The sequence below is a fragment of the Ambystoma mexicanum genome, chromosome 11 (genome assembly GCF_040938575.1).
Source record: "Ambystoma mexicanum isolate Mex_15411 chromosome 11, UKY_AmexF1_1, whole genome shotgun sequence".
In the NCBI taxonomy this organism is placed as follows: Eukaryota; Metazoa; Chordata; class Amphibia; order Caudata; family Ambystomatidae; genus Ambystoma; species Ambystoma mexicanum.
Genome location: NC_090934.1, coordinates 1,257,456,249 through 1,257,481,326, shown reverse-complemented (window position 1 = coordinate 1,257,481,326; position 25,078 = coordinate 1,257,456,249). Strand labels below are relative to the sequence as shown.

The 25,078-nt window shown below is 43.9% G+C and overlaps 1 protein-coding gene across 1 annotated transcript in view; it reads left to right on the top strand.

The window, feature by feature from the left end:
- Positions 1 to 25,078, top strand: part of SNX1 (sorting nexin 1) — a 1,264,276-nt gene that overhangs the window by 191,818 nt on the left and 1,047,380 nt on the right. Inside the window, exon 3 of the mRNA XM_069624696.1 lies at positions 19,342 to 19,469. Coding sequence (XP_069480797.1) covers positions 19,342 to 19,469 — 128 coding nt within the window. The remainder of the gene's footprint in view (positions 1 to 19,341; positions 19,470 to 25,078) is intronic.

Here is a 25,078-nt window from a genome sequence, read left to right as displayed (position 1 = left end):
GGTAAACAAACCAAGGGTGCAAACAAGGCAATAAACCATTAGCCATGTACCATATATCGGGACAATTTACAATTTTTCAGTGATATGATATGGCATTTGTAACGCGCCTATACACAAGTGTTTCAAGTGATCCCACAGTATGATTATATGAAAGAGCTGTACAGTTTATCACATGGAGCAAACATAAAATATACCGAATTATGCATCATATCATGCCAATTATGTATGCCAAAAGAAACAGAAAGGGGGAGAGAGAGAGAAGAAAGACAAATACAAAAAAAAAGAAAAATTATTAGTGTCTATATATAAAGTATTGCAACATGGTTCAGTGTATATGACAAGACCAAATCTGGTCAAACACGCATTTGATTAGTCAAGAGAATATTTATTGTGTACTTTTCTGAATCCTTGTGAGATTCAAATATGAAAATGCAAATAAACTTCGTAGAATAAATTGTAGTCAATCATTCATTCAATTCTGATGAAATTTGTCCTAGTTTTATTTGTAAACATATCACTGGAAATAATTAATTCCACTTACCACAAAAACTATATATATATATATATATATCCATCCGCTGGGTAACATTTTCTTAAGACACTGGAAAGGAATAATTAATGTGAATGTCACCAATTTCATAATCCAATGTGATCCAATAAAAAAGTTAATTATTAAATCTAAGAAACTCATACCTATATTCAAGCGGTGTTGCGAGCATCCATGGAGTTATTCTGAAATTGCTGCAGTTGCCCGTAAAATGAAAGTGAAAATCCAACCAGAATTGTACCGAAACGACTGCGGAGCATCACAAGGAGATAAAGCAAAACAAGAAAAGAAAAGATGCTCTAAATTCTAAGTCAATTAGACCATACTCATTAGTGGCTATGCGGGCAGAGATGCAACTCTAATTGCCTAAGGGATAGTAGGTATAGATGTGAGCCTTACTGTGTCTTTCAGCGATGTGCACAATAACAGGGGACCAGCCGCGTTGCGGCTGGCTCAACTATATCCATGCCATACAGCTAGAATGTTATTTGGCCAAAGAAGCAATGTGTTTGGTGTTCCTCCATTTTGGTTGAGGCATTGTAAGTAATGGCAGTATGATTCTCAATCGCTTGTATATACAATAGGTTTGACTAAATATAAGAGTAAAAATGACTGAAACCTAAGTTAAAAGCGGTATCGCATACTGCTACAAGTCATAAAATACATGCGCCACCATGATTGGCCATTAACAGCCGTAAATTCAAAGTTATAAAATATAAAACCACCCAAATGGTGCTCAATGTTATACCCGACCAGTGTACTGCCTTTAAATAAACTACCTAACCCACTCGATATGATTAACCATGGAGTCGCATTGGCATAAATTCAAGTTTGTAAAATATACAGACAATTGTTGAGTGCACAGCATTAGACCCATCCAGTATCCGATCATATTGACCTTAACTGCAAAAAGCTTGTCTAGTGTTAGATTAGAGCAACTGCTGATTTCTATCACTAGGAACTGCACACCGTGAGCTGATATCACAAAACCTTCCATCATCCACCCCTCTGAAAACAGGTGTTCACAGGACCCTGGGGGTTTACAAGGTATGCTTGGTTTTACAACCTGTACTATTAATTACATGCTTGTGGTTGCATACACAAATTTTGTGGTACCTGATAACTGAAAAACATTTTTCTTTGATTATTTATAAAAATACCAACTGATCAAGACCCCCTGATGAAGGGATTTATTCTCGAAACACATTGGGTCAACCAATTAAAAATATAATTTTAAAATAAGAGTATATATATTTCTTTGAAAGAAAGGAATGCCTTGAGATGTTGTGAACCTACTTTGTTCAGAAGTATGTATGGGTACTACCCATCACACCAAGTGGTATTTATTACAAATCGGTCAATTCATTGAAAAACGCTTATGTATAATATTCATATTATTTTGGTCCAAGATCGTGTGCAGGGGACGGAGGTGGCCTATGTTTGGGAACTTCTTTCTTGCTGTTTGTTGTTCAGCCCATGTGCCAGGACTGATGTTTCTCCCTGCACCTTAAGACCTATACGAAAGGATACATAATAGATGGCCTCACTACCTCTGTTGAAATAGTATTGTTTCGGTAAATATTCATAACAAGGAGTGCTTTGTGACTGTTTGGCTCTTTCACCATACAGGCACACCCAGGCAGCCACCCATACAAGTAAGTGTGCAACCTTTGACCCTACACTCGCACACCTCTTGGGATTGAGGGGAGCCCATCACTTCAAAAAGAAATTGTTTAGTTTTGAAGTCACGCTGCCTTCATAAAGAAATAATTTCCGTTAAGGACCGAACCATAACGGAAAACATTTCTTCATGAAGGCAGATGACTTCAAAAACCAAGTAGTTCATAAGGCTCCCTCCACCACATGACATGGAGGCCTCCAGCCTAGGGTCTTCCATGACTGGGTGGTGGAACCGTTGGATTTAAGAGTTTTTTTGTAGTCACTCTTCCTTCAAAAAGAAATTATTTCTGTTATAGAAATAATTTCTTTACGAAAGCAGAGTGAATTGAAAAAGAAAAAAAACAAGTTTGCAATTTTTTTTAGTTTTTTTTACTCCAACTGAGGCCCCTACCAAAGGACATGTGGTGGCGGGCCCCCTGCACCACGGGGGCTGAGATGAACCAGTTACGCCAGTGCTTCTGGCCGCCAATAAGATATTCATGGCCACTCGGGGAGGGGGGGGTTTATTCTGATATGACACCATTTTGTTAAGGGATCTAAAGAATGACTTGGGGATCGAGAGTGCTTGAAAGTAGTATAAAACTTTAGGTAAAACCACGATTTTTATACTGTGATCCTCCCACGAAATCGATAGGGGGCTCCACCTTTGTAAGTATGAGTGTAGTTTCCGTATGAGTGGCAGTTGACCCCATACATTTGCACCATAGTCCTAGTTAGTACCTCCCCTAGATAAGTGACTCACCATTTCGTTTCCTTTAGCGGAGTAGTGCCCATGGCCCGGTCCAGAGTGTCTGGGTGGGCGGTTAAGTTTAGATTTCTGACTTGTGTGTTTATTTTTAACCCTGCAATTGCCCCCAAACTCATCCAGCTCTGAGATGAGTGGCGGGATCGATCTCTCCGGGTCTGACATTGCCATCAGCGAAAGCTATTTTGTGTTTTTCCCCCTGCCATCTCGATTCCCTTGAATCCCCTCCAGAGACCAAAGTCTAATTAACAAGGGCTCTAGGTATATGGCATATAGCAATGGGGATAGCGAGCATCCCTGTTAGTATCCTGTCATATGTTAATGCCTCTGGATAGACTTCAGTTTATCGCCAGCCGAATAGAGGGGTCTGATAATTAGTTCATACCATTCTGAGGAATTTTGAACCAAATCCTGTATTTTACAAAGTTTAGGACACCTAGGTCCACTTGACCCTGTCGAATGCCTTTTCCGTCTTTAGGGGAAAGTAGCAGTGCTGGCCATTATTTCAGTTTTCTCTATTAAATGACAAACTCTGCGCACATTATCATGTGTTTGTCTTGATGGTATAAAAACGGACTGGTTGGGGCCTATTAGCTTACGCAGAAGGTGGAAGAGCCTATTTGCCAGAACCTACATCTATATCTTGGCGTCTGTTGATCAGTACAATCACTCTGTAGGAGCTTGGAAGGATCAGGTCTTTACCCTCTTTCGGGAGCACCACCACCTTGGCCTTGTTCATAGTACCTGTGATGTTCCCTGTATGTTTCAAGAAGTTTTATAGCTTTCGCAAACCACAGCACCAGAATTCCCTGACATTTTTTGTAAAAGTTCACTGTGTAGCCATCCGGGTATGGGACTCTGTTTCCGGGGAGGTCTTTAATCACTGCCAACGCTTCGCTATCTTGTATATCTTCGTCTAGGCATTCTCTCTCTAAAGGTGACATTTTTGTGAATGGGATAGTATTTAAGTATGCTCTTTGCCTGACCTCCTCTGGTCCCTCTAAGGTGTATAGTTTTGTATAGAAGTATTCAAATATTACCACAATCTACTCAGTGGTCGTGGTTGTCCCCCCAACACCCGCTAACCCCCACCTGACCCTCCCACCCCTCCCTATTCCTAATTTTCAGAATGATTTACAAAAGAGTTTTGTTGTTCAGCTGTGTAGCCAAAAGCCTGTCCGCTTTATATGTTCCTATTATAAAATCTTTGCTTAGTAAACAATGGGGCTCTTTCAGTGCACTTTGTTCATAGAAGGGACAGCTGGGCCCTGGGCATTTTGCAGAGATCTCTGAACCTTCCTGTTTGGGCCTTTCTCTAATTCCTGCCGTACGACCCGCACCTGGGTCTCAAGCTCCCTTTCCAACTGGCATTTCTGCTTGTCTCTTCCAGCTTTCATCGCTATGAGCTGCCCACGTAGCACTGCTTTAAAGGCATCCCAAATCGATTCTACAGCCATTCCTGGGGTCTCATTATCTGCAAAATAGGAGTCAATCTTCTCTTTTGTGTCCACCACCAGCGGGTCCGGCAGTAATTCTGTTGGAAATCTCCATTTCCAAAGTCCACCTGCTTTCCTTTCCACCGCGATAGCTAACTTCAAAGGGGCGTGAACTGATAGTGAAATGGTCCCCCAGATCTAATTATTTTATTCTCCCTATTTGTCGCGTGGAGACCCATATATTATCTATCCCTGATAGGGATGAGTGGACATGTGTATAGTATGTGTACCACTTCGTTTGGTTTCCCTCCATGCGTCGTGCAATGTTAATGTTGTGATTACCTGCTTAAGAGCTTTCCTGAGGGCATGTATATGCTAAGCCGCACGCAAGCTTCGATCATCCTGTGGCACCTAAGCCATGTTAAAATCCCATATCATTACTACTTCCCTCTTTGCAAACCCCTCCAAGTGAATTAGCATCTCCCTCAAGAAACAATCTTGACCCACATTGGGGGCGTACATTGTGGCTACTGTGTAGGGGTGAGCATCTATGTATACGTTAAGAAACCCCTTCCGGGTCTCCGTGGGTGTTTAGTACCTGCACTGACCGACCATCTCTTATAGCCATTAATACCCCTGCCGGTTTCCCGGATGCATTCATTTGATAAAGCTGGCCATATCCCCTTATTGTCAGGTTCATTTTATCCCTTTTCCTTATGTGGGGTTCTTAATACATCACCAGGTCTGGCTTCTCCACCCGCAAGAATGCCACCAGTTTCTGTTTCTTAACCGGTTGTTCATTCCCCTTACATTGTGTTAAGATGGTTGGGCACAGACAGATGGTGATGAACATCACGTGTCAGTGGGACACAGTGCCTTACTTTCGGGCATCCGTTTAAGCGGTGGCTAAATTTGTTTCCGCTCTAAACGGGACCATTGTGCACACGCTTCATTTAGCTGAGAAACAGGAAATCGGTCCTGACGAAGACTAGCTCACATTGGGGTTATAGTTGAAGAAAGGAAGTGATCCACCCCTTTACTTGGAGCTCAAGACAATAATTGATTGAAGACCATCATCTGGATTTAGATTGTCTCGCCTGGTAGACTGGAAATTAGTCGTATTTCTGTTAGTCCGCCTTTTTCTTCCCATTATCTTCCAATGTGATACCATGATTGACAGTAATGTGATGGTCGTCTTTTCTTTACGTGGAATCCATTACTTCAAATTAGATTGTGAGTTGGTATCTTCTTCTGACCCCGATTGACCAGGAAAGCAGCATCATGCGGCTACATTTAAATTATAAAAAAATGATAAAAGTTGATAATTTTATTTTTCATTTGACCTTCATTCCCCCCTTCCTGTTGTATTTATATAAAGATGGTTATCGTTGCCATCTAAACTCTGTAGCGGTTCCCTTTGCCACTTTTCCAGCTTCTGAACCTATCTTGCGATTTCCTCTCCAGTGGTTCCCTTCCCAACCCCCCCCAACTCTACCATGTCTATATTGTTCGTTTCCTCCCCCACCCCTGCCCCTCCCACTCCCTGAGGCGAGTCCCTAAGGATTTTAGTTTTTCTGAGGAACCTATTTGGGCGAGGTTTTCCTATACTTGGACCTCAGTGCCCTTATTTGTGCACTTATGGATTGCCCTTTCAGGGTCGCACGGGAAAGTAACAACGGAGTACTCAGTTCCTCAACTCTGTTTGGGTAAATGAATAGTTTGTGCAGTTACATTTACATGTTCCGAAGCACCCACATTTTGCCAAGAAAAGAAGACAAATGACTCCCTTCTCGGTGTTCCAATACTTTTGTGATTTTAATTTTAGGGTTTTGAGATATTCTGGTGCCCTTTGTGTTTACACGTGTTTCGACGATTTCCTCGTAAAGTAGAGCGCTCGCTTTGACATCCGTGCAGAGCCTGCTAAGGCAGGTTCGAATTCCGGCGGGGCCAAACTCAGCCTTTCATCCTTCTGAGCTCGATAAATGAGCACCACACACCGTGGGTAATAATAAGCAGCGCTCGGATACCCGAGGGTTCGTAGCGCTATATAAGTGCCAAATTATTATTATTATTATTACTCGTCTTTTTCAAATCAGGGCTGATCACATTCCATTTTTCAAATTATAGTTTTAAAAAACAGAAGACATGTTGTGTATATGAAAAAGTGATATTCGCATTCACCATCATATGTAATACGTATATACATTGTATAAAAACATTCAAGAAAAATGGCCATTTGGAGGGGGTAAAGGGTAAGAGTGTTAGGGGTGGTAAAGAGAACATTATAAGAGAAAGATGAAAATAATAAATGAAACACAATAGTGAGAAAAAGTTAGATATTTTGGAATAATGTTAGACTCCTCAAGATAAATAAACCAACAATGATATTTCTACGTTTCATATTTCTTTGTTTACTTCCATATTCTTCAAAACATTCTTCAAAAAACAAGGTTTGTATGGTATTGGGTTCAAACTAATTCTGCTTGCCCAATGGTGCTGGTTTGGAAAATGTACTCTTTAGATCTTTGGACTAATTTCACGGGTTAAATCCCAGACTCATCTAGAATGTCAAAGGAAGTGATTTAGGATAGTTATGTTTCTCTTCTTATTTCAATGTTAAATAATCCCCATGTAGTCTCTCTTTAACTTGTTGCCAGATAGTGAATACAAAATGCACCACGTATGTTTGAGATCTTAAAGGAATACCAGGATGAGATCAAACTAAGGAAAATGAGAAAAATCTTCAAAGATAACAGAGACTATGAGGATAAGGTATATACCTTTCAAGACAAGTACAGACAACTCACCAAACCAACCATGCAAGAAAGTACCCCAAATACCGCACCTGGCAGCTCAGATGCGGACTCCGAAGGAGACCAAGATAAATAATCTGAAGCCACAACCAAAACAACTGAAGGACAAGGTTTCTTAAACCAGATCAGAAGGTACAAAAAAGGTAACAGACTTAACTACCAAAAGCAGGTGCTTTTTTTTTATTGCCACAACAGACAACTCAACAACCACCACCTGCACGAGGAGGGGGAAACGTGGGAGTGGTAGACACAGGAAATCCAGATGCCCTAGAAGATTTCAGGCGCCTCACGAGAGCACGGGCATGAGAAGCCGCGAAACGGAACAAATAAATGATATAGTATTGAACATATCAAACTACGAATTGAAACCGGAGGAGATCTCATTATTAAACAAAGGATTTACCTTTGCACCATATAGAGCAAAATATAGAGGTTCATATAGCTCTATTTAAATTTGTAAGAAATCTCAAATTGAAAAAATACTTTGACACACAAATCTCAGCACATCACACCATCTCAGCACAAGGAACCAGCCGTAGAAGCAAGTACTCTTACCTTTTGAAGACTTAACCAATATACATTTACTAAGATCTCTACAAGAGACAGTGGAACGACCAATTCATGAGACTCTACATGAACTCTGAATAAGACAAACTGGTCTTAGTACTAAGGAAATGAAACTCAAATCCAAATTCACTCCACAACTAATGCCAGATAACCTAGTGGACACCTTTTACAAAGCTGTTACTAAAGACATCAATGACCTCATTGATACTAAATCCAAAACCAATAAGGAATTCAAACACACATATGATAACTTGACAGTCATGGAAAGAAAAGCTCTTTTCAACCTAAAAAAAGACAACAACCTGGTCATTAAAGGAGCGGACAAAAGAGGGGAAGATAGTTGTGATGGAAGAGGAAGATTATGTAGAGATGGCTATGAACTACTTACATACACAATTCTGCTATACCAAACTTAAATCCAATCCTAAATTGGAGATATTATCAGATTTAAATGATGCAATCACAACTTGGCATAGACAAGGACTTATCACGGACGAAGAAAGTCATTTCTTGGATATGAAACGACCTACTCTACCGACTAATATACTTTTTACCCAAGATCCACAAGGAATATGAAAGAATCCCGGAGGGGAGACCAATATAGAGCGGAATAGGTTGGCCCACTGTGAACATGGCACACTACATTGATGACATTTTAAGACCTCTTGCCATCGAAACCAAATCCTACCTAAGAGACGCAACCTCAGTAATCAATAAACTAGCAACAATAGAATGGCAAGAGGACTATTTACTATCCACTTGGGATGTGAGATCCCTTTACACATCTATCGGACACGATACTGCCATAGAAACTTTTGACTATACTTTTTCCAAGGAGACAGCATCAAATTATCAATCGGTAAGCATGCTGAAAGAAATGCTACTATTAACATTACAAAAGAATGTCTTCATATTCAATGGTAATTTTTTCAGGCAAACCAGAGGGGTGGTGATGGGGACTAAATATGCCCCGGCCCTTGCGAACCTCACGATGGCAAGGTATGAGGTCAAATATATCTATACAGATGAGTCTTATGAATCAAATGTGGTACTATGGACATGTTATATAGACAAGGTTTTGCTCATTTGGAAAGGGGAGGAAGAAGGACTAGAACATTTCAGGAAAAGAGCAAACAAGAACACAATGGGGATTGAATTCACTGGCAACACAAGTGCAAATGAGATTAACTTCTTAGACTTGAATATCTACGTCTCGCAAAACTCTCTCAAAACAAAAACCTTCAGAAAAAGCACAGAGGCGAATTCAACTTTATATGCTACCAGCTGCCACTATAATCCTGTGAACAGAAACATACCGAAGGGTGAATTCATCAGAGTCCGCAGGAATTGTACTGAACAATTAACATTTGAAAATGAATGCAAACTACTCACAGGTAGATTCAAGGCGAGAGGATATGGAAAGAAAGCACAGGAGAAAGCGACAAAACTCAACAGAGACAGTACTTTAACCATCAACAAAACAAAACGAGTAAAAGAAGGGGAAAATCAAGGGGAAAATCAACTTCATTACCACTTACTGTGCTGACAATGCAGTTTTGAGAAGAACCCTGAAGAAAAACTGGCACTTATTAAAATTGTATCCTAATGTGAAGAAATATATTGATGACAGCCCATCTATGATCTATAAACGTGCAAAAACGATTAAGAGTATTTTGAGCCCATCTTTCCTTCCAGAGGTGAAGGACAATTCAACATGGCTTCTACCACTACCTAGATGTTTTGGAAAATGTGGCACCTGCACAATGTGCAAGTATGGATCAAATAGCTCGTTGATCTTTAAAGACAGATATGGAACCACGCAGAAAATTGAGGATCACATAAACTGCAAGACGAAATATATGTTTTATGCTATAACTTGTCATTGTGGGGAAATATACATAGGCAGCACCATCAGGGAGCTCAGAACAAGAATACGAGAACATCTATCAACCATTGGAAGCCAAGATACTAATCTACCATTAGCTCAGCATTGGCAGAGGAAGCATCAGTTGGATGACAAAAAATTGCTGAGATGTGTTGGTCTCAAAAAAGTGACATTAGGCCCAAGAGGCAGAGACCAGGAACTAAATCTTGGGCAGCAAGAAGCAAAATTAATTTGCAAATTGCGAGCTGTGGAGAAGGGCCTCAACTCCGACAATGAGATGGCCTCTTTTTTTGTAAATTGTAATCCATAATATACAAAAATGTTAATGCTGCGTATAACGAATTCAATTTACTTTTTCTTGTAATGTGTAACATAAACAATGTTTAATTGTCAGCAATCCCGATTTTTGTAGAGTAGGGATGTATGGTATTAGGTGACATCTACATTGGGTATGGGATGTGCTCCTATATGGATACACATGAGACAACAATCAATACATAAAGCTGTAGTATTAGGGTATAAACCGGCGCTTTCATGCCCCATACCCCTACCTTTAATTGGTTTTCATAAGTACAATGAACAGGCACATAAGCATATATGGCACTGAACGTTGAGATTCAGACTCCACAGTTAATAGCAAATGAACAACATGCTAACTATGGTTAACCCCCACTTTTGCCCATAATATGGCTGCCACAATCAAAACTATAATAGGACTATAGGACTGGACGACGCAAGCCTTTTTAATTTGATTTTTTTAAACTTGTTTTTATCAAGATATAAATAACCAAGCACATCAGCTAATAAACCGCAAATAATTCTGTATTTTTCAAACAATAAATGAACCGCGGTCCTGTATGAGGCAATACGGTAGAATTTTGCTTAATCTAATTAATAAAGACAAAAATACCATACATTTGATTTATTTAACTCCAAACACGGATTCAACTCCAAAGAGCCATATTGCAACACAATTTGAGGTGAAATATGGAGAGACAAAGGACTTTCGAGCCCAAAGCATGGCCACCGTATTGGAGAGGGAAGTAGGACCTTGTTGCTAGGAAACGGATATGTTGATCGTCCACTCGGCGTCTCCGCCGAGATTTTACTAGGACATATTTGCACAAGACGTAACAGTCAAGGTAAGTGTGCATGAGGGGCTGCATAAGTTTTTTTTTTTGTCAACTCAGTCCCACGTGGAGACCTGCCCGCAAACAAAAAAAAAATCTGTAAGAGATACAAAAGCACGCTCTTTGTTTAATGAAGTCACATGCGGTTTCACGTGGAAACCTGCACACAAACAAACAATATAAGAGATACTAAAGCACATTTACAGTGCTGCCACGCAATTAATATTTGTTAGCACCTAACGTGGTGCATTTTGTATTCAATATCTGGCAACAATTTAAAGAGACTATATGGGGATTATTTAACATTGAAATAAGATGACAAACATAACTATCCTAAATCACTTCCTTTGACATTCTAGATGAGTCTGGGATTTAACCTGTGAAATTAGCCCAAAGATCTAAAGAGTACATTTTCCAAACCAGTACCATTGGGTAAGTAGACTTAGTTTGAACCTAATACCATACAAACCTTGTTTTGTTGAAGAATATGGAAGTAAACTGAAAGAAATATGAAACGTAGAAATATCATTGTTGGTTTATTTATCTTGAGGAGTCTAACATTATTTCAAAATATCTAACTTTTTCTCACTATTGTGTTTAATGTATTATTTTCATCTTTCTCTTATAATGTTCTCTTTACCACCCCTAACACTCCTACCCTTTAACCCCCCCCCCCCCCCAATTGGCCATTTTTCTTGAATGTTTTTATACAATGTACATACGTATTACATGTGATGGGGAATGGGAATATCACTTTTTCATATACACAACATGTCTTCTTTTTTTAAAACTATAATTTGAAAAATGGAATGTGATCAGCCCTGATTTGAAAAAGACGAGGAAATCGTCGAAACACGTGTAATCACAAAGGGCACCAGAATAACTCAAAACCCTAAAATTAAAATCACAAAAGTATTGGAACACCGAGAAGGGAGTCATTTGTCTTCTTTTCTTGGCAAAATTTGGGCGCATGGGAACATGTCAATGTAACTGCACAAACTATTAAGTCCCTAAGGATGCTATGCTCTTGTCCCTCAACCTGAACCAGGGTGCTTCGCAGGGTATCCTAAACCCCACTGTGGATTCCCAGGCACTACTTCCCTCTGCGTCCCCACCTGTCGCTCCTCTTGATTAACCTGCAGCATAATTCAGAAAATTGTCTGGGAAAGCAGTCAAGTCAGAGTTGGTGCTCCTTACCCACGATCACCCTGATAACCTTGTATGACCTCTTCACCTGTCTGATGATCAAGGTCCCTCAGCAGGTTAGGGTCTCCTTTCCTCTCGGTCTGGAATTCCCTGATACTGTTTTCCATCCCCATGGCTTCCTAATTGGCCTGTTCATCTTTTTACTCCTGTCCCAGTCTTCCTCTGGCTCCTCCTGTAGATGCAATTTACATAATTTACATTAGTGGGTATATACAGGTCATATGCAATCAAGATTTACATTAGCAGGTGAATACAAAATTGTATCAGAGTATGGTAAGAATTGGTCAGGTAGCAAATAGGTCCGCTACTTAATTGTCGCTATCCTGAAACCATAGTTTAGTTTTACATTTGAAGGCGTGAGAGGAAGGTTCGAACCGGAGTGTGGAGGGCAGCCGGTTCCATAATTTGGTTGCTAGCACCGGGATGCTGCAACCACCCGCTTTCTGCCGCTTGAATCTGGGGAGTCCGAGACAGTTGGCTTGGACAGATCGCTGCGGGCGAGTGGAGGTGCGGGGTGTATATCGATTGGAGAGGTATGTGGGAGCCTGGTTAGAAAGACACTTATGAGTGAGTGTCAGGGTTTTTAGTGAGATTCTTTGGGCTACTGAGAGCCAGCCCAAGTTAAGTCTATCTGAAATGTGGCTATTTCTTGGAATGTTAAGGGCTGCCCTGATGGCGTCGTTCTGGGTGACCTGCCACTTGTTTAGGTTCCGTTGACAGGTCCCCAGATAAAGAGAGTTTTAGTAGTCGATCTTGGACATGACCAGAGTTCTGGCTAAGATAATGCTGTGGAGAGAAAGGGGCGACAAACAGTAATCAGTTTGCACGTGCAGGCAGATGTAACGCAGTTGGTTTGTCTGGACAGAGACAAGGTGGAATCGAGGTAGATGCCGAGGGTTTTGGTGTCATTAGAGACCTTGATGGTGTTGCCGTCAATGATGAAAGACTTGAAAGCAGGATCAAGTTTGCTGAGATGATAGTGTGAACCAAGGATGAGGAGCTCAGTCTTATCATCATTAAGACAAAGCTCGTGTTGAGCCATCCAGGCCTTTATAACCAGGTAGACGTCATTCAGTGATTTGGTGTCCACCAAATTGTCTCCAGTGATAGGGATGAGTATCTGGGTGTCGTCAGCATAATTCGTGTAGGTGACACCCAGATAGTCAAGAATATCGAAGAGAGGTTTGGTGAACAAGTTGTATAGTGTGGGAGACACACAGGATCCCTGAGGCACGCCGCAAGGAACAGGTGAAGGTTCAGCAGCCGCGTAGGGGGAGAAGACTCGCATAGATCTATTGTTGAATGATCTAATCCAGGAAGTGGCAGTGTCAGAAAAATTGGCAGCTGACGAGAGGTGTTGACAAAGGATGCAGTGGTTAACAAGGTCGAAGGCTGCAGATAGGTCTAGTAGGAGCAAGAGAGCCAGTTTCCCTTTGTCTTTAAGGTCCTCGATTTGTGTTTTTCAGATCGATGAGGGCAGTTTCTGTCCCGTGCCTAGGCCTGAAGCCGATCAAGGATTTTAAGCAGGAAAGGAACCGTGGTAATGGGCCTGTATTTGGTAGGTATACTCGGGTCAAGAGTGGGCTTTTTGAAAAAGGGTATGACGCATGCATCTTTTAGATTGTCAGGGACAATGCCTGTTTTGAATGATGTGTTGATAAAGGTGGTGATGAAAGGGGCTAGTTAATGTGCTGCTTCCTTAATAGTAAGGGCGGGGCACAGGTCGACTTGGCAGTTGGTCGGTTTAAGCTTGTTGATATTTTCAACCTCAATGGTACTGAGGGCTGTGAAGCTGAAAGGCTTGTGAGTAGAGTCGAGGGAGGTGGTGCGAGTGGGAGGAGGCTGCTGGTTGTCAGTCCGGAAACAGGATTGTTTAGCATTCATTTTGGCCTGGAGAGTGGCAATTTTACCAAGGAGGGCAGCGTATGTTTGTACACCACGTGCTGTTCATACTGCATGTGTCCGGGGGGGTTGCGGGAGAGTCAAGTTCTTCGAGAAACTTGAAAAGCTCTTTGGTGTCGAATTTGGCTTCCATAACGCGGCCGTTGTAAGTGTCTTTTTTTGCCTGGAAAATGGCTTCTTTGTAGTTGAGGGAAGCAATGGTTAAGTAGTCTTTGTTGGCGTCAGAGTGGTGACTTTTCCATCGGGATTCGGCAGAACGTTTTACTTTACGGAGTTCTCTTAGATGTGGGGTGAACCACGAGTTAAGGTGAGCTCAAGGTTTGGGTTTCCTAGGTTTAATTGGGGCAATGACATTTAGTGATTTTAAGCATGGACGGGTTAAAGGTGTCAACTAGTGCTGTACGATCCGTGCATGAATATGCAATGTTATTTAATAGTGGGAGAATAAGGTGAGCAGTTTTGCCTTTGTAATGTCTCTCTTGTTTCTGGTCTGGGTGGCTTGGGCGAGTTCCTGTTTGGGGCATTGGTCAATGGCTTTAATATTAAAGACGATTTTCTGGTGGTCTGACCATGCACATGGTATGTTGTCCTGGAGGTTGATGCAGCAGTTAGATTCAGCTAGCCAATCGAGGGTTCTCCCTTTGGAGTGAGTAGGTTCCATGATGTGGTGGGTGAAGCCCAGGTCAGTTAATGTGTTAGCCAGATCTAGAGCTGCAGGGTCGATAGGGTCTTAAAATCCAAGATTGAAGTCGCCAAGTAAGATAATTTGTGATTGTGATTTGGTTTTGGCTTTATCAGCTATGATAGACATGATATCATCTGAGAAGGTGGAGATGGGTCCAGGTGGACGGTATGTTAGGTGGAGTGTGGCCGTTTGATTGGGGTAGATGGGGAGTTTGACCATAAGTAGTTCTGCAGAGGGGATTTGTTGGTTGCTAATGCTTCTGATGCCAATGGAGATTTTGTGGATGAAGGTGACACCACCGCCTTTAGATTGGTTAGAGTTGCGGTCACATCTGATAATAGTGTAGCCGGAGGGAATGGCGAGAGCTAATAATGGTCCTGAGGCGGCATGTAGCCAGGTCTCAGTTATGGCCAAGAAGTCAAGGTCTTGTGTTGTAATCCTATCAGCAATATCTAAGGCGTGCGCAGGGAGTGACCTGGCATTAATCAAGGCACCTTTGATCAGAGTTGCTTTAGGCAAGTCATTAGGGGGTGGGTGTATAACGTTTCTGCAAGACTGTGTAGATGGGCTTTGTGGTGGCAGTGAAAGCCTCTGGGGTATGTAGATGGGACAGAGGAATCTTGAGCCTAGTCTTGCATTCCTTAAGATCACGGAGCAAGGTTGATTGGGTGTTGGTTTAGTGGCGAAGAGTTCCAACCACAGTACAGGTGAGTTCAGATAACATTTATGTCCGTGTGGCATGGACAGGGGTGGGTGCCCTGTGATATTCGGACAGGTGAGTCGGAATGAGGGCTGAGTGTGACATAGTGAGCTTAGATATCACACAGAGCTTATGTTGGGTGGGGGGACCGTATAAGCTGGTGCAAGCAATGGTGATGAGGAGAGGAAGTAGCAAGGTGGTGGTGAGCAAGAAGAGGTGCTGATGCATAATGAGATGCAAGCTGGTGCAAAATATGCAAAGGTGCTTGTGTGATAAGGCAAGATGGCATTTGGTCTAGGCAAACCAGATTATCTGCATACAAAATACGAATTACACGCAATCAGTGTGTAGTCAGAGAGGTTAAAAGACTAGAACATCAATTGGCAGTGCAGTAATGTCAATATGCCACACTGGGGTAGAATATAGAGAACGTAGGCTTAGCAGTAAGGGCTGTGGTAGTGCCTGGTATGCAGGTTAGCTATGTAGAATCTAGATACAAGTTTGGAAACAGGGGGCAGAACAACACAACTTGGATAATGACATTTGCCGATTTGGCGGGTTAGATCAGATTACAAATTCGGAAACCGTGAGAGGCAGAGCGTTAACGCTAGAAATTGGTGCAAGGCAGATACAAGCTTGACGGGTTCAATTAAAATACAACGTTCGTAGAACAATGAAGGCTGAACAAGGCTACGCAAAAAATTATGCAAGACAAATATTAACTTGACGGGTTAAGTCAATATGCAGAACCTGGAGCAGTGAGAAGTAGAACAAACACATAACACATAGTAATGCAGGGCACATGTAGAGTGAGACAGGGTTGCCGGTCTGGAAAAGTTTGTTGCAGTATTAATCGCCCTGAAGGCGGTTCGGGGTAGAGTTGTGAGGCTCGTATGGGTATGTGAGTATGGTGTGATTGTGCTATAGAGCCGGGAGTGGGCTTAGTGACGCAGATCCACTGCAGAGTCCGAGAATAGGGTGGAAAGTTTCAGCCCTGTTGATGTTGTTTGGCCTTCAGCCCTGGACATGGGGCTCAGATGGTCAGCTCGAGCTATGCTGTCTGTAAAAGAGGTTTCCATTCTCCTGGCCGATGGGACAACTTGATTAATGGGGTGATAAACTCTGTTATTCTCCCCCCAAGGAATCTAATTTTGAGTGAGGGGACGCCTGTAACCTTGTTTTTCGTTGAGAGTAGCTTTTTGCAACCACAGCGCTGACCTAAATTGGGTGGAGTCCTCTCCCCAATGTCCACTAAACCTCGGAAGGCAAGGCTCCGTGTTGTCAAGTCACTTAGTGGCCAATCTAGATACCCCCAATGGATTAGATATATACGGCTGAGTCCCCTGGTTGCTCTGGGCTAAGCAGGATCCCGTGGTGCTCTCCGCTGCTAATGTTATGCAGGAGTGCCCCCCCCGCCCCCAATTTCGAAGCTGATGCGGTCTCAACACTCCAGGGGTGCTTCCATACCTGTAAAAGCCTGTTGTTTACTGTTCTTCCCTGGGGTGCCTTGACTCGGGTGGGCGTCGTTCTGGAAGGCCAGGACGCTGAAATCACATTTGCATCCCAGGTTTGTGCCTTAACTGTAGTCCTCCGTTGCCCGTTCCGTGGGATGAGGCCCTTCTTACACGGTCCACCCCCCACACAACCCCACCCCCACGATCGCATTCTCCGCAAGGAGTGTGTCCACCCTATTCAAATGTCGGCCGGGAAGTTGCCCGTTCAGCCTCTTCCTTTTCCTCGGTGAGGCTGAACTGCCCTACGCGCTCCCAAGTTGGCAACACAGTCCCGTTCCTGGTTTCGCCTGGTGGCTTCTCGGGTACTCGTCCTCTTCCGATCCCGCCGCCAAGGATGCCGTGCTGAACGGGAGACGTGACCTGATTTCGACTCCCTAAACGCTGTTATTGCAGGTCATTCTGTGTCTGCTCATGTTGCGGCCCGGTGGGGGACGAGGACACGTTACACGCGTCAGTCTACGCAGTCCGCCATCTTGGAATCATCCAGACATGTTTAATGTGACTGCCCCCACCAGAGAATGGTTGGGTGCCAAGATTGTGAAAGTAGTGACCCTTAAATTGTGAGCAAAGTTAACAAAGTTTAAAAAATAACCCCTGAATCTTTACTTTAATTTCTTGAATCCAGTGATGAGCCCTGAAGCACACAAGGATTTCAGCAATCGTGAGTGAGCTTTGCTCACCCCTGCACTTTTGCCATACTATTTCTGACTGAGAGGCTTTCACTGGTATCTCTGACGGGCCCACAGCTGAATTGCACGCCATCAAGGTTTCACTGCTCCTAGGAACGTTTTCTTGGTTTTATCTGGACTGATGAGCACTGAATGCAGAGAACACTGGCAACGGACATAGGCACAGACTTGTGATTGCTACCTGAAGTACAAACGACCATCAAGAAGAAATCTAAAAGTAATGTTGGCACCCTGTGAAGTCCATCTCTAACCTGAGCTGCTTTGTGTCGACATACTCTGCACCTGGGGCAATGTTCCATATTTAACACTGACCTCTATCTTTAACAATGGGTCATTAAAGATGATTTTAAGGTCCTGGAAATTGTCTGCCTCTTTTTGCATCGACGATTGGGTGGAAGAAGTGCTAACCGTATCCACCGATGCAAGGGCAATTTACAAACAAGCTGGAGATACTGATACGTTTTTGGGCACATGTGGGAGCTTCCTCAATGTCTATGGCTAATGTGTCTGAATAGAAGGCATGTACTGACCTGTTCTGTCAGAATTCAATGCTGTTCGCAAGCTACAATGAACAGGTCTTCATATCCGAATAGGCCATTGTTAACCTAGCCAAAGAAATTGTCATGTTAAGGGGTATTTTGTGATTATTTATGAATCATACAGTTAGTGTGACTTATTTGTATCATAAATAATAATTTAATTTTATTTTCTCTTCCTCTCCTCTTTTTCTTGTCCCTTCTCTCTTCTTCCTTTGCTTCATTAAGTACATTTTAGCAAGTTCATATTTAGTTACGGGATTTTGGTAATCTGTAATTCTGTTTTGAATATTCAAATTTATTGTTGTCATGCATCATCTGTTTGATATATAAAATAAAAAATTAAAACCTAACATTGGGTCATATACCTACCACTGGAGGCAGCACAGTATCGGGGCGATTATCCCATTCAGCCAGTCGGAAGTCTGTCCATCTCTTCAGTCTCTGAGCGACTGAATCCCAGTTGAGGCCATATGTCCTTAAGGTGTCCGTGGGATATGAACGGTCAAACGTGGTCCAAGGTCCCATTTGAATTGGGACATTGTGGTTGACCCTTATAAGTAGGGTCTAGACCTAAGGATCCTCCTGACGAATTTCTTGACCCTATTCACTGAACTCTTACCTGCATCTATACTTTTGGTTTCCTTTTAAGCAGTAATAACTATCATTTTGGAATGCCTCTGTGTGGGTGTTCCTTTTTCAAAGTAATACTGATGCCCCAAATTCTTGTTTACTTTGCTCCTATCCAAAGAGTAGCCCTTGCCAATAGCTACTAACATAATTAAGTTCCAAAAAGAATGTCTGCCACAATGTATTGATCTAGCCATAACAAATGTGACGTGCACATGTTCGGCATCTTACTATACTGAGCGAGGGTGAACCTTTACAAAACACATGCTTTTGTTTGCGGCTGCAATCCGCAATGTATGGAAACAAGTGTCTCACTTTCAAGTCATGGGGCAGGGAAAATAGTCAGACTTCATGTTTTGAGAAACGCAGGGAAGGATCATTTCAGAGACTTTGATACTGAGTGTACCATATTGCAGGCTCAGATGAAGGGTGATAGGAAAAATAAAGCAGTGACTGAAAACTAGTGCATATTTTGTTGAGTGCACCTACAGCTGTGACTCTTGGTTGTTGGCATTATAATCAAAGTCCTTTTGCTTTTCCTGAACCATTTGAAGCTGTACTTAAGAACCAAATTAATTGGCTACTATGTTTTCTTCTGTTTGTCAAATGTAGTTGAAGCATTCACACGTTGATTTTAAATCCTGTTAAATTGAATACAAATATATATTTTTTGCAGAAGCCACGGTTGAGTTATCTGTGGACACCATACAAAACAGTTGGAAAGAGGAGATTGTGACCCCCAAACCTGTGCTGGTATATCCTCCAGATTTACCTGCCAAAACTTTAAAGAATCGTTATGAGGAGGTAAGTTATTTGGTGTTTTTCTTTTTAAAAAAAACTTTATTTAACTTTCACAGACACATTGCATTGTAAAACTATACCTTCCATAGTGTACGTAGCACAGAGGATTCATTTGGTAACATTATGGAGAGAAGCTCAATACGCATGCTGTCTTACAGTACACTTACTTCTCCTTCCTCCACACTTCTATTCATCAGCTATTGTCTAAAGCTGCCCCATATATCCTTCGGTCGGATTGCCGGAGGCAACAAGCTAGCGTACAATTCCTCTGCCATTCGCCCAAATCATGTCTTCGAGCCAGTCATCAATTGTGGGGGCCGCCTTACTCTTCCCCCTCATCAGTATAGCCCTTTTAGCCTACAACAGACTGATATTTACCAATTTGCGCTTTATCGGATTCAATTTATGCACATATCCCAATATATGTTGTGTGTCCCCACGCTATGGGCAGGTCCACCATCTCTTCTAGTGCCCGACGTACCTTGTCCCAATATCCCAACAATGCCCCACACGACCACAACATATGCATTAGATCAGCATCCCCCTCCACACATCTGGCGCACTGCCCCCCCGAAGCAGGATACATTTTCTTGAGGGCTGGGGTAAGATGTACTCTGTTTAGGATCTTAAAGTGTATCAACCTATATCTGAAATGGAACGATATCTGCCTCGTCAGCCCACATATTTATAACCAGTGTGTGTCAGTGAAGATGGCGCCCAGGTCCCTCTCCCTGTCCCCCTTGATGTACGATGTTTGTACCGCCATGGACATTTGAGCTAGTTTGTATAGTGCTGTAGCAGACTTCTTCATTCCCCCTGTGGACAGTATGTAATCGAGGCTCTGGTGGGAAGTCGGCTCCTGTGGAAATTTAGACCACGTCAATGCCATGGCTGAGTGAAGCCGACAATATTGAAGCGTCTGAAGTGGGGTGTCACCTACATGTACATTGATCATGTCCCAGATTACAAATACGCCTTCGTAAAATAAGTCGCCCAAATTAAATATGCCCACCTTGCACTAATGTGCCGCCAGCAGCGTGTCCCGCGCCGAGCCCAGGAAAGTCACGCCCCAAATTGGCATGCCATTGCTGTATAATACAGTATTACTCGGTTGCCTGACTAGCCTCGACCACGCCTCCTGTATGACTGACACAGGATCCAGCTGGTTAACATTCCCCTGTGTTCCTGTGGCTAGCTTGTGCAGCAGAGTTGCCTTTGTCTTCCCCTGCTTCTCCAATTCTACTTAGGGTGCTCGAGGACCCCCTTCAACCCAGTACACTGCATAATATGCCTGAGCAGCTAGGTAATAGAGCTTGAAGTCTGCGTCTGCCAGCCCTCCACTCTCATACAGCAATGTGAGGCGCTTCCAACTGACCCTTATTTGCCCCTTCCATACGAATGATGAGCATGGTCCGGTAATTTTAGTAAAAAGGCTCTGCCAGGCCACCCCGGCACATTACTAAAGAGATATAAACGTTTAGGAAATATAATTTCTATTAGTGCCACCCGTCCCATCAGAGAAATGGGAAGCTGATTCCACCGCTCCAGTTTGGCGCACATTGCTTGGATCACCGGGCCATAATTAAGGGACTGAACCGCGGTTGCTGATCGAGCTATCAACACTGAGGTATTTTGTATGTTGTTGTGCCCATCTCAATCCGAACATGTTCCTCGGCTCAGGCGTATTCTCCATTAATGGGAAGACCTCAGATTTGTTACTATTCAGACGCAGTTCGGAGAATTTCCAGAACTCATGAACTGCAGCCAGTATCCTTTGCAAATATTTCCCAGGTTCTCTGACATACATCATGATGTCGTCTGCGTAGAGTGTTTTAATGCCGGCATGAGCATGCTGCCAGGGGCTCTATCACCAGCGCAAACGGCAAGGGGGATAGCGTGCATCCCTGCTTAGTACCTCCTGCTAGTGCTAGTATCGGTTAGAGCACCCCATTTACGCACACTGTAGCATATGGCTGTGTGTATAGAAATTGCACCCATTTTACAAAATTTGGTCCGAACCCGAAAACAAGAAAGACCAATATACTGCGTCAAATGCTTTCTGCTTGTCTAGGGATACAGCAACCCCCTCGACATCTTGTGGTATCAGTGCCATTATATTATATAGCCGACGAATATTGGATGCTGTCGATCCCCCCTGCACAAACCCTGCCTGGTCTTCATGCACCATGTAGGGCATTGGCGCATTGAGTCTAGAAGCAATTGTTTTCGCAAATACCTTCGCATCAGTGTTTATTAGGGACAATGAACGGTACGACTCAGTCTTCCGGCGGCTTTCCTGGTTTTAGTAACAGTGTGATAACCACCTCGCGCATTGACTCTGGCAGTTTACCGACTTCTAGTGCCTCCGCTCAGACCGATAACAGACAGGGAGAGAACACATCTATATATTCTTTATAGAACTCTGCACCAAGACGGTCCGAACATGGGGCTTTCCCACCTGCAAGGTCTTAAATTGCCTCCTTAATCTCACTCAGTGTTATTGGTTCCTTCAGTGCGCTACGAGCTTCTGCCGACAGGAGTGTCGTAGGTATCCCAGTTAAATATTCATCTATCTCGCCACTTGTACCCACCCTCTGGGGTGAGTACAGGCTCCTATAAAACACCTCGCTCACTTCCACTCTATTGACCACCGTTCCATCCATCCTAGTTATGCACGGAATGTTAGTATTGCTCCTCTCGCAGTGGACTGTCTGCGCTAGGAGTTTCCCCTGTCTCTCCTGTTCCCCTTACTGGCGCGCTGCTGCTGGCTTATCGAAGTAACGTAAATCCTTGTCTACCGCATTTCGATATTCGTCTAACTGTGCCTTTATTTCTGATGATTGTTAATCTGCTTAGAATCACATGCTGTGCATAGGTCCGACATCCAGTGGTCACTGCAGGGTATTGCATTTTGTTTTTCGTAGTCGAAAAGGGGACGTCGACAAGGCGTGTCTGTAACACTATGCCTATAGTGACGTGCGTTGTACCCACAATCCCTCACGCGTCGAGGTCCCTCAGATTGTTTTTTTCCGCCCAGTTACTGTTCGCTGTTTATGCGGAGCTCCTCGAGAGACATTGCCAAATCATTCCTTCGATCTTTGGTCGTTTATTATTAATATTAACATAGATCCCTCCCTCGACGCAGAGCTGTTTCTCCGCCGAGCAAGATCTTCGACGGAAGGACGAGCGGAGGAGATCCTTCGGCGCTGCCGAACACGTGGCCTGGCCTCGCCGGCCTTACTGTCATGATCTCTGCTTCCAAAAGGTCAGGGTTTTCCCAACTCCCTTGGAAGCAGATCCATAACCCAGGTTCCGAGTGCCAACCAGTCCCAATTGGGACCTTTTGGACCCAGTCCTGGCGCCAGTGGCACCAGGCTCATAAATATGCCCAGTCCCAGCGCTGGAAGCGCCGGGCTCATAATGCTTGGGTGGACTTACCTTCAGCAGACCATGCTGCTTACTTGCCTGCCAGTTGAGCCTCTGATCCTCTTCTGTTTGGAACTACTTTTCCTGTTGGGTGGGGCTGGAGCCACTCCCTAGATTCAGAACACGAACTCTTCTGGAAGGCAGGAACTCTTTTCTTACCAGGAACTCTTTTCTTACTTAGGCGTGGCTGTGGAAGGAGACACCTAAGCACTACAGGAGGCTATTTAAACCACACCCGGTGGATGAATCTTGCTTTGCGTTATTCTGCAACCTCTGCAGCAGAACGCTCATCGTGTCTTCTGCATCCGGTCCTGGGCCTAAGGAAAAAGGCTTACCATCCTGAATCCAGTCTTCAGCAACACCTATAAAGACAAGAAAGAACAGGTTAGCATTCTGGCATCTGAAAGGCAAAGGCTTACCATCCTGAATCCAGTCTTCAGCAACACCTATAAAGACAAGAAAGAACAGGTTAGCATTCCGGCATCTGAAAGGCAAAGGCTTACCTACTCTTAGTGCGCTCCGGAGGTCTTCACACTGCATTCCGGCATCTGAAAGACAAAAGTTTACCAACTCTTCGCACGCTCCGGAGGCCTTCGGCGCTGCATCCCGCATCTGAAAGACAAAACAAGGTGCGTTTAAAGACATTGGGGAACTTTAATACTCACGTGCCATTACTCCTTTCCACATGTAATCCAGTGGGTATTCCGGCACCCTGCAGCCGCTCCGAACTCGTACCTGCAAAATAAAAAGACAGTTAGAGCGCATAGTGAAGCAGGCAACAAGCGCTTACTTACGTGCTTCCAGGCGCTTCTATTCATCACACGGGCTCCATCTTCAACTCACTTCAGCCCGTCATCCGCCATCGCCGGAACCCTGCAAAACAAGAGACATCATTACTAAAGACTTTAAAGACATTTGAATGACTCGAAACTTACCGTTCGTGCAGTAAACGACGGACAGCAGTCCTCTGAAGTCAAGAGGCCTGCGCTACCTATCCAGTGAAGAAACTGGTTACAGCACCCTGCCCCGAGGCAGATGGAGAGCTCGGCATTCACTTACCTAAGGTGAGAGCGTTAACCTTTGGGGGTCTACAGGAGAGGAGAAGAGGAAAGAGATAGGGACACCCCAATAACCCCAGTTCATTAACCCCATATTTTCTATCTGCAGACATCTTACTCTACACGTCAGGCATACAGTGCACAGAGGTCCAGCCCAAAGAGCCAACCGGGTGCTACACATCACCTTTGAAGATACGGTAGTCGCCCAGTCAAGACTGGCGCCTCTGCGAGAATCAGGTGAGCGTTACACTTACACAGTAGGGAGAGTGGGGTTGTGTGTGTCTTTCTTTTCTCTTTGAGAATGCCTTTCTCTTCCCCTCCCTCTCTTCCGAGGTCGTAATCACACTTCTGGCCCTCAGCTATGGAGAGGACACCCTTTAGGTTTTTCCCGCTTTGCAAGGGTAAATATACCTGGAAAGACTAGCACAAACGGTGCAACCGTTGCTTGCTCCTTGATTACAAGGACAACGGCTGTGCGGCTTGTAAGTTACTGAAGCCCAAAACGTTAAAGGACCGCAGGGTCAAAAGGTGGGTGGCCTACGCCATGTCTAGGTCTGACTCCTCGCCCGCTGCCGCCGCCGCTGAATGTGATGAGGACAGCGATTACACGGCCCCCGTAACGGAGGTTGTAGACCTCTCAAAGGAGCGTTCACGCTCCTCCTCGTCCGTCCCCGGCCCCGACAAGCCCGGCTCACGCCTAGTTTATGGGGATGAACACCCCGGCGACAAGGACGCACACAAAACAGCACAAAAACACATTACCCCCCGGCACGCATTAGTTGAAGACGAAGGCAGCCATAGCGCCAACGGGGGCGTTGGGTCCACCGGCGTCTTCCGCCGACCGTAAGGGTCGTCAGCCCTCCCCGCCAGCGCTTCCGCGACAGGCGTCCGGGCATTCTAAAGATAAGGGCGCTAACACCAAATCCTCCGGCGACACGCTTCGTAAGAGTGCTCACGTTGCCAGTAAAGACTCGACGTTACCTAGCACGACGGCGACCGATCCCTCGGCAGAGAGAATGATCGCCGAAAGCCTCGCGCGTATATCCACTAAAGACGGCCAAAGACGGACGGCGAGCGATACGGCGAAAACCGCACACAAGGCCAAAGAAACGCCAAAGGCGCAGGAAA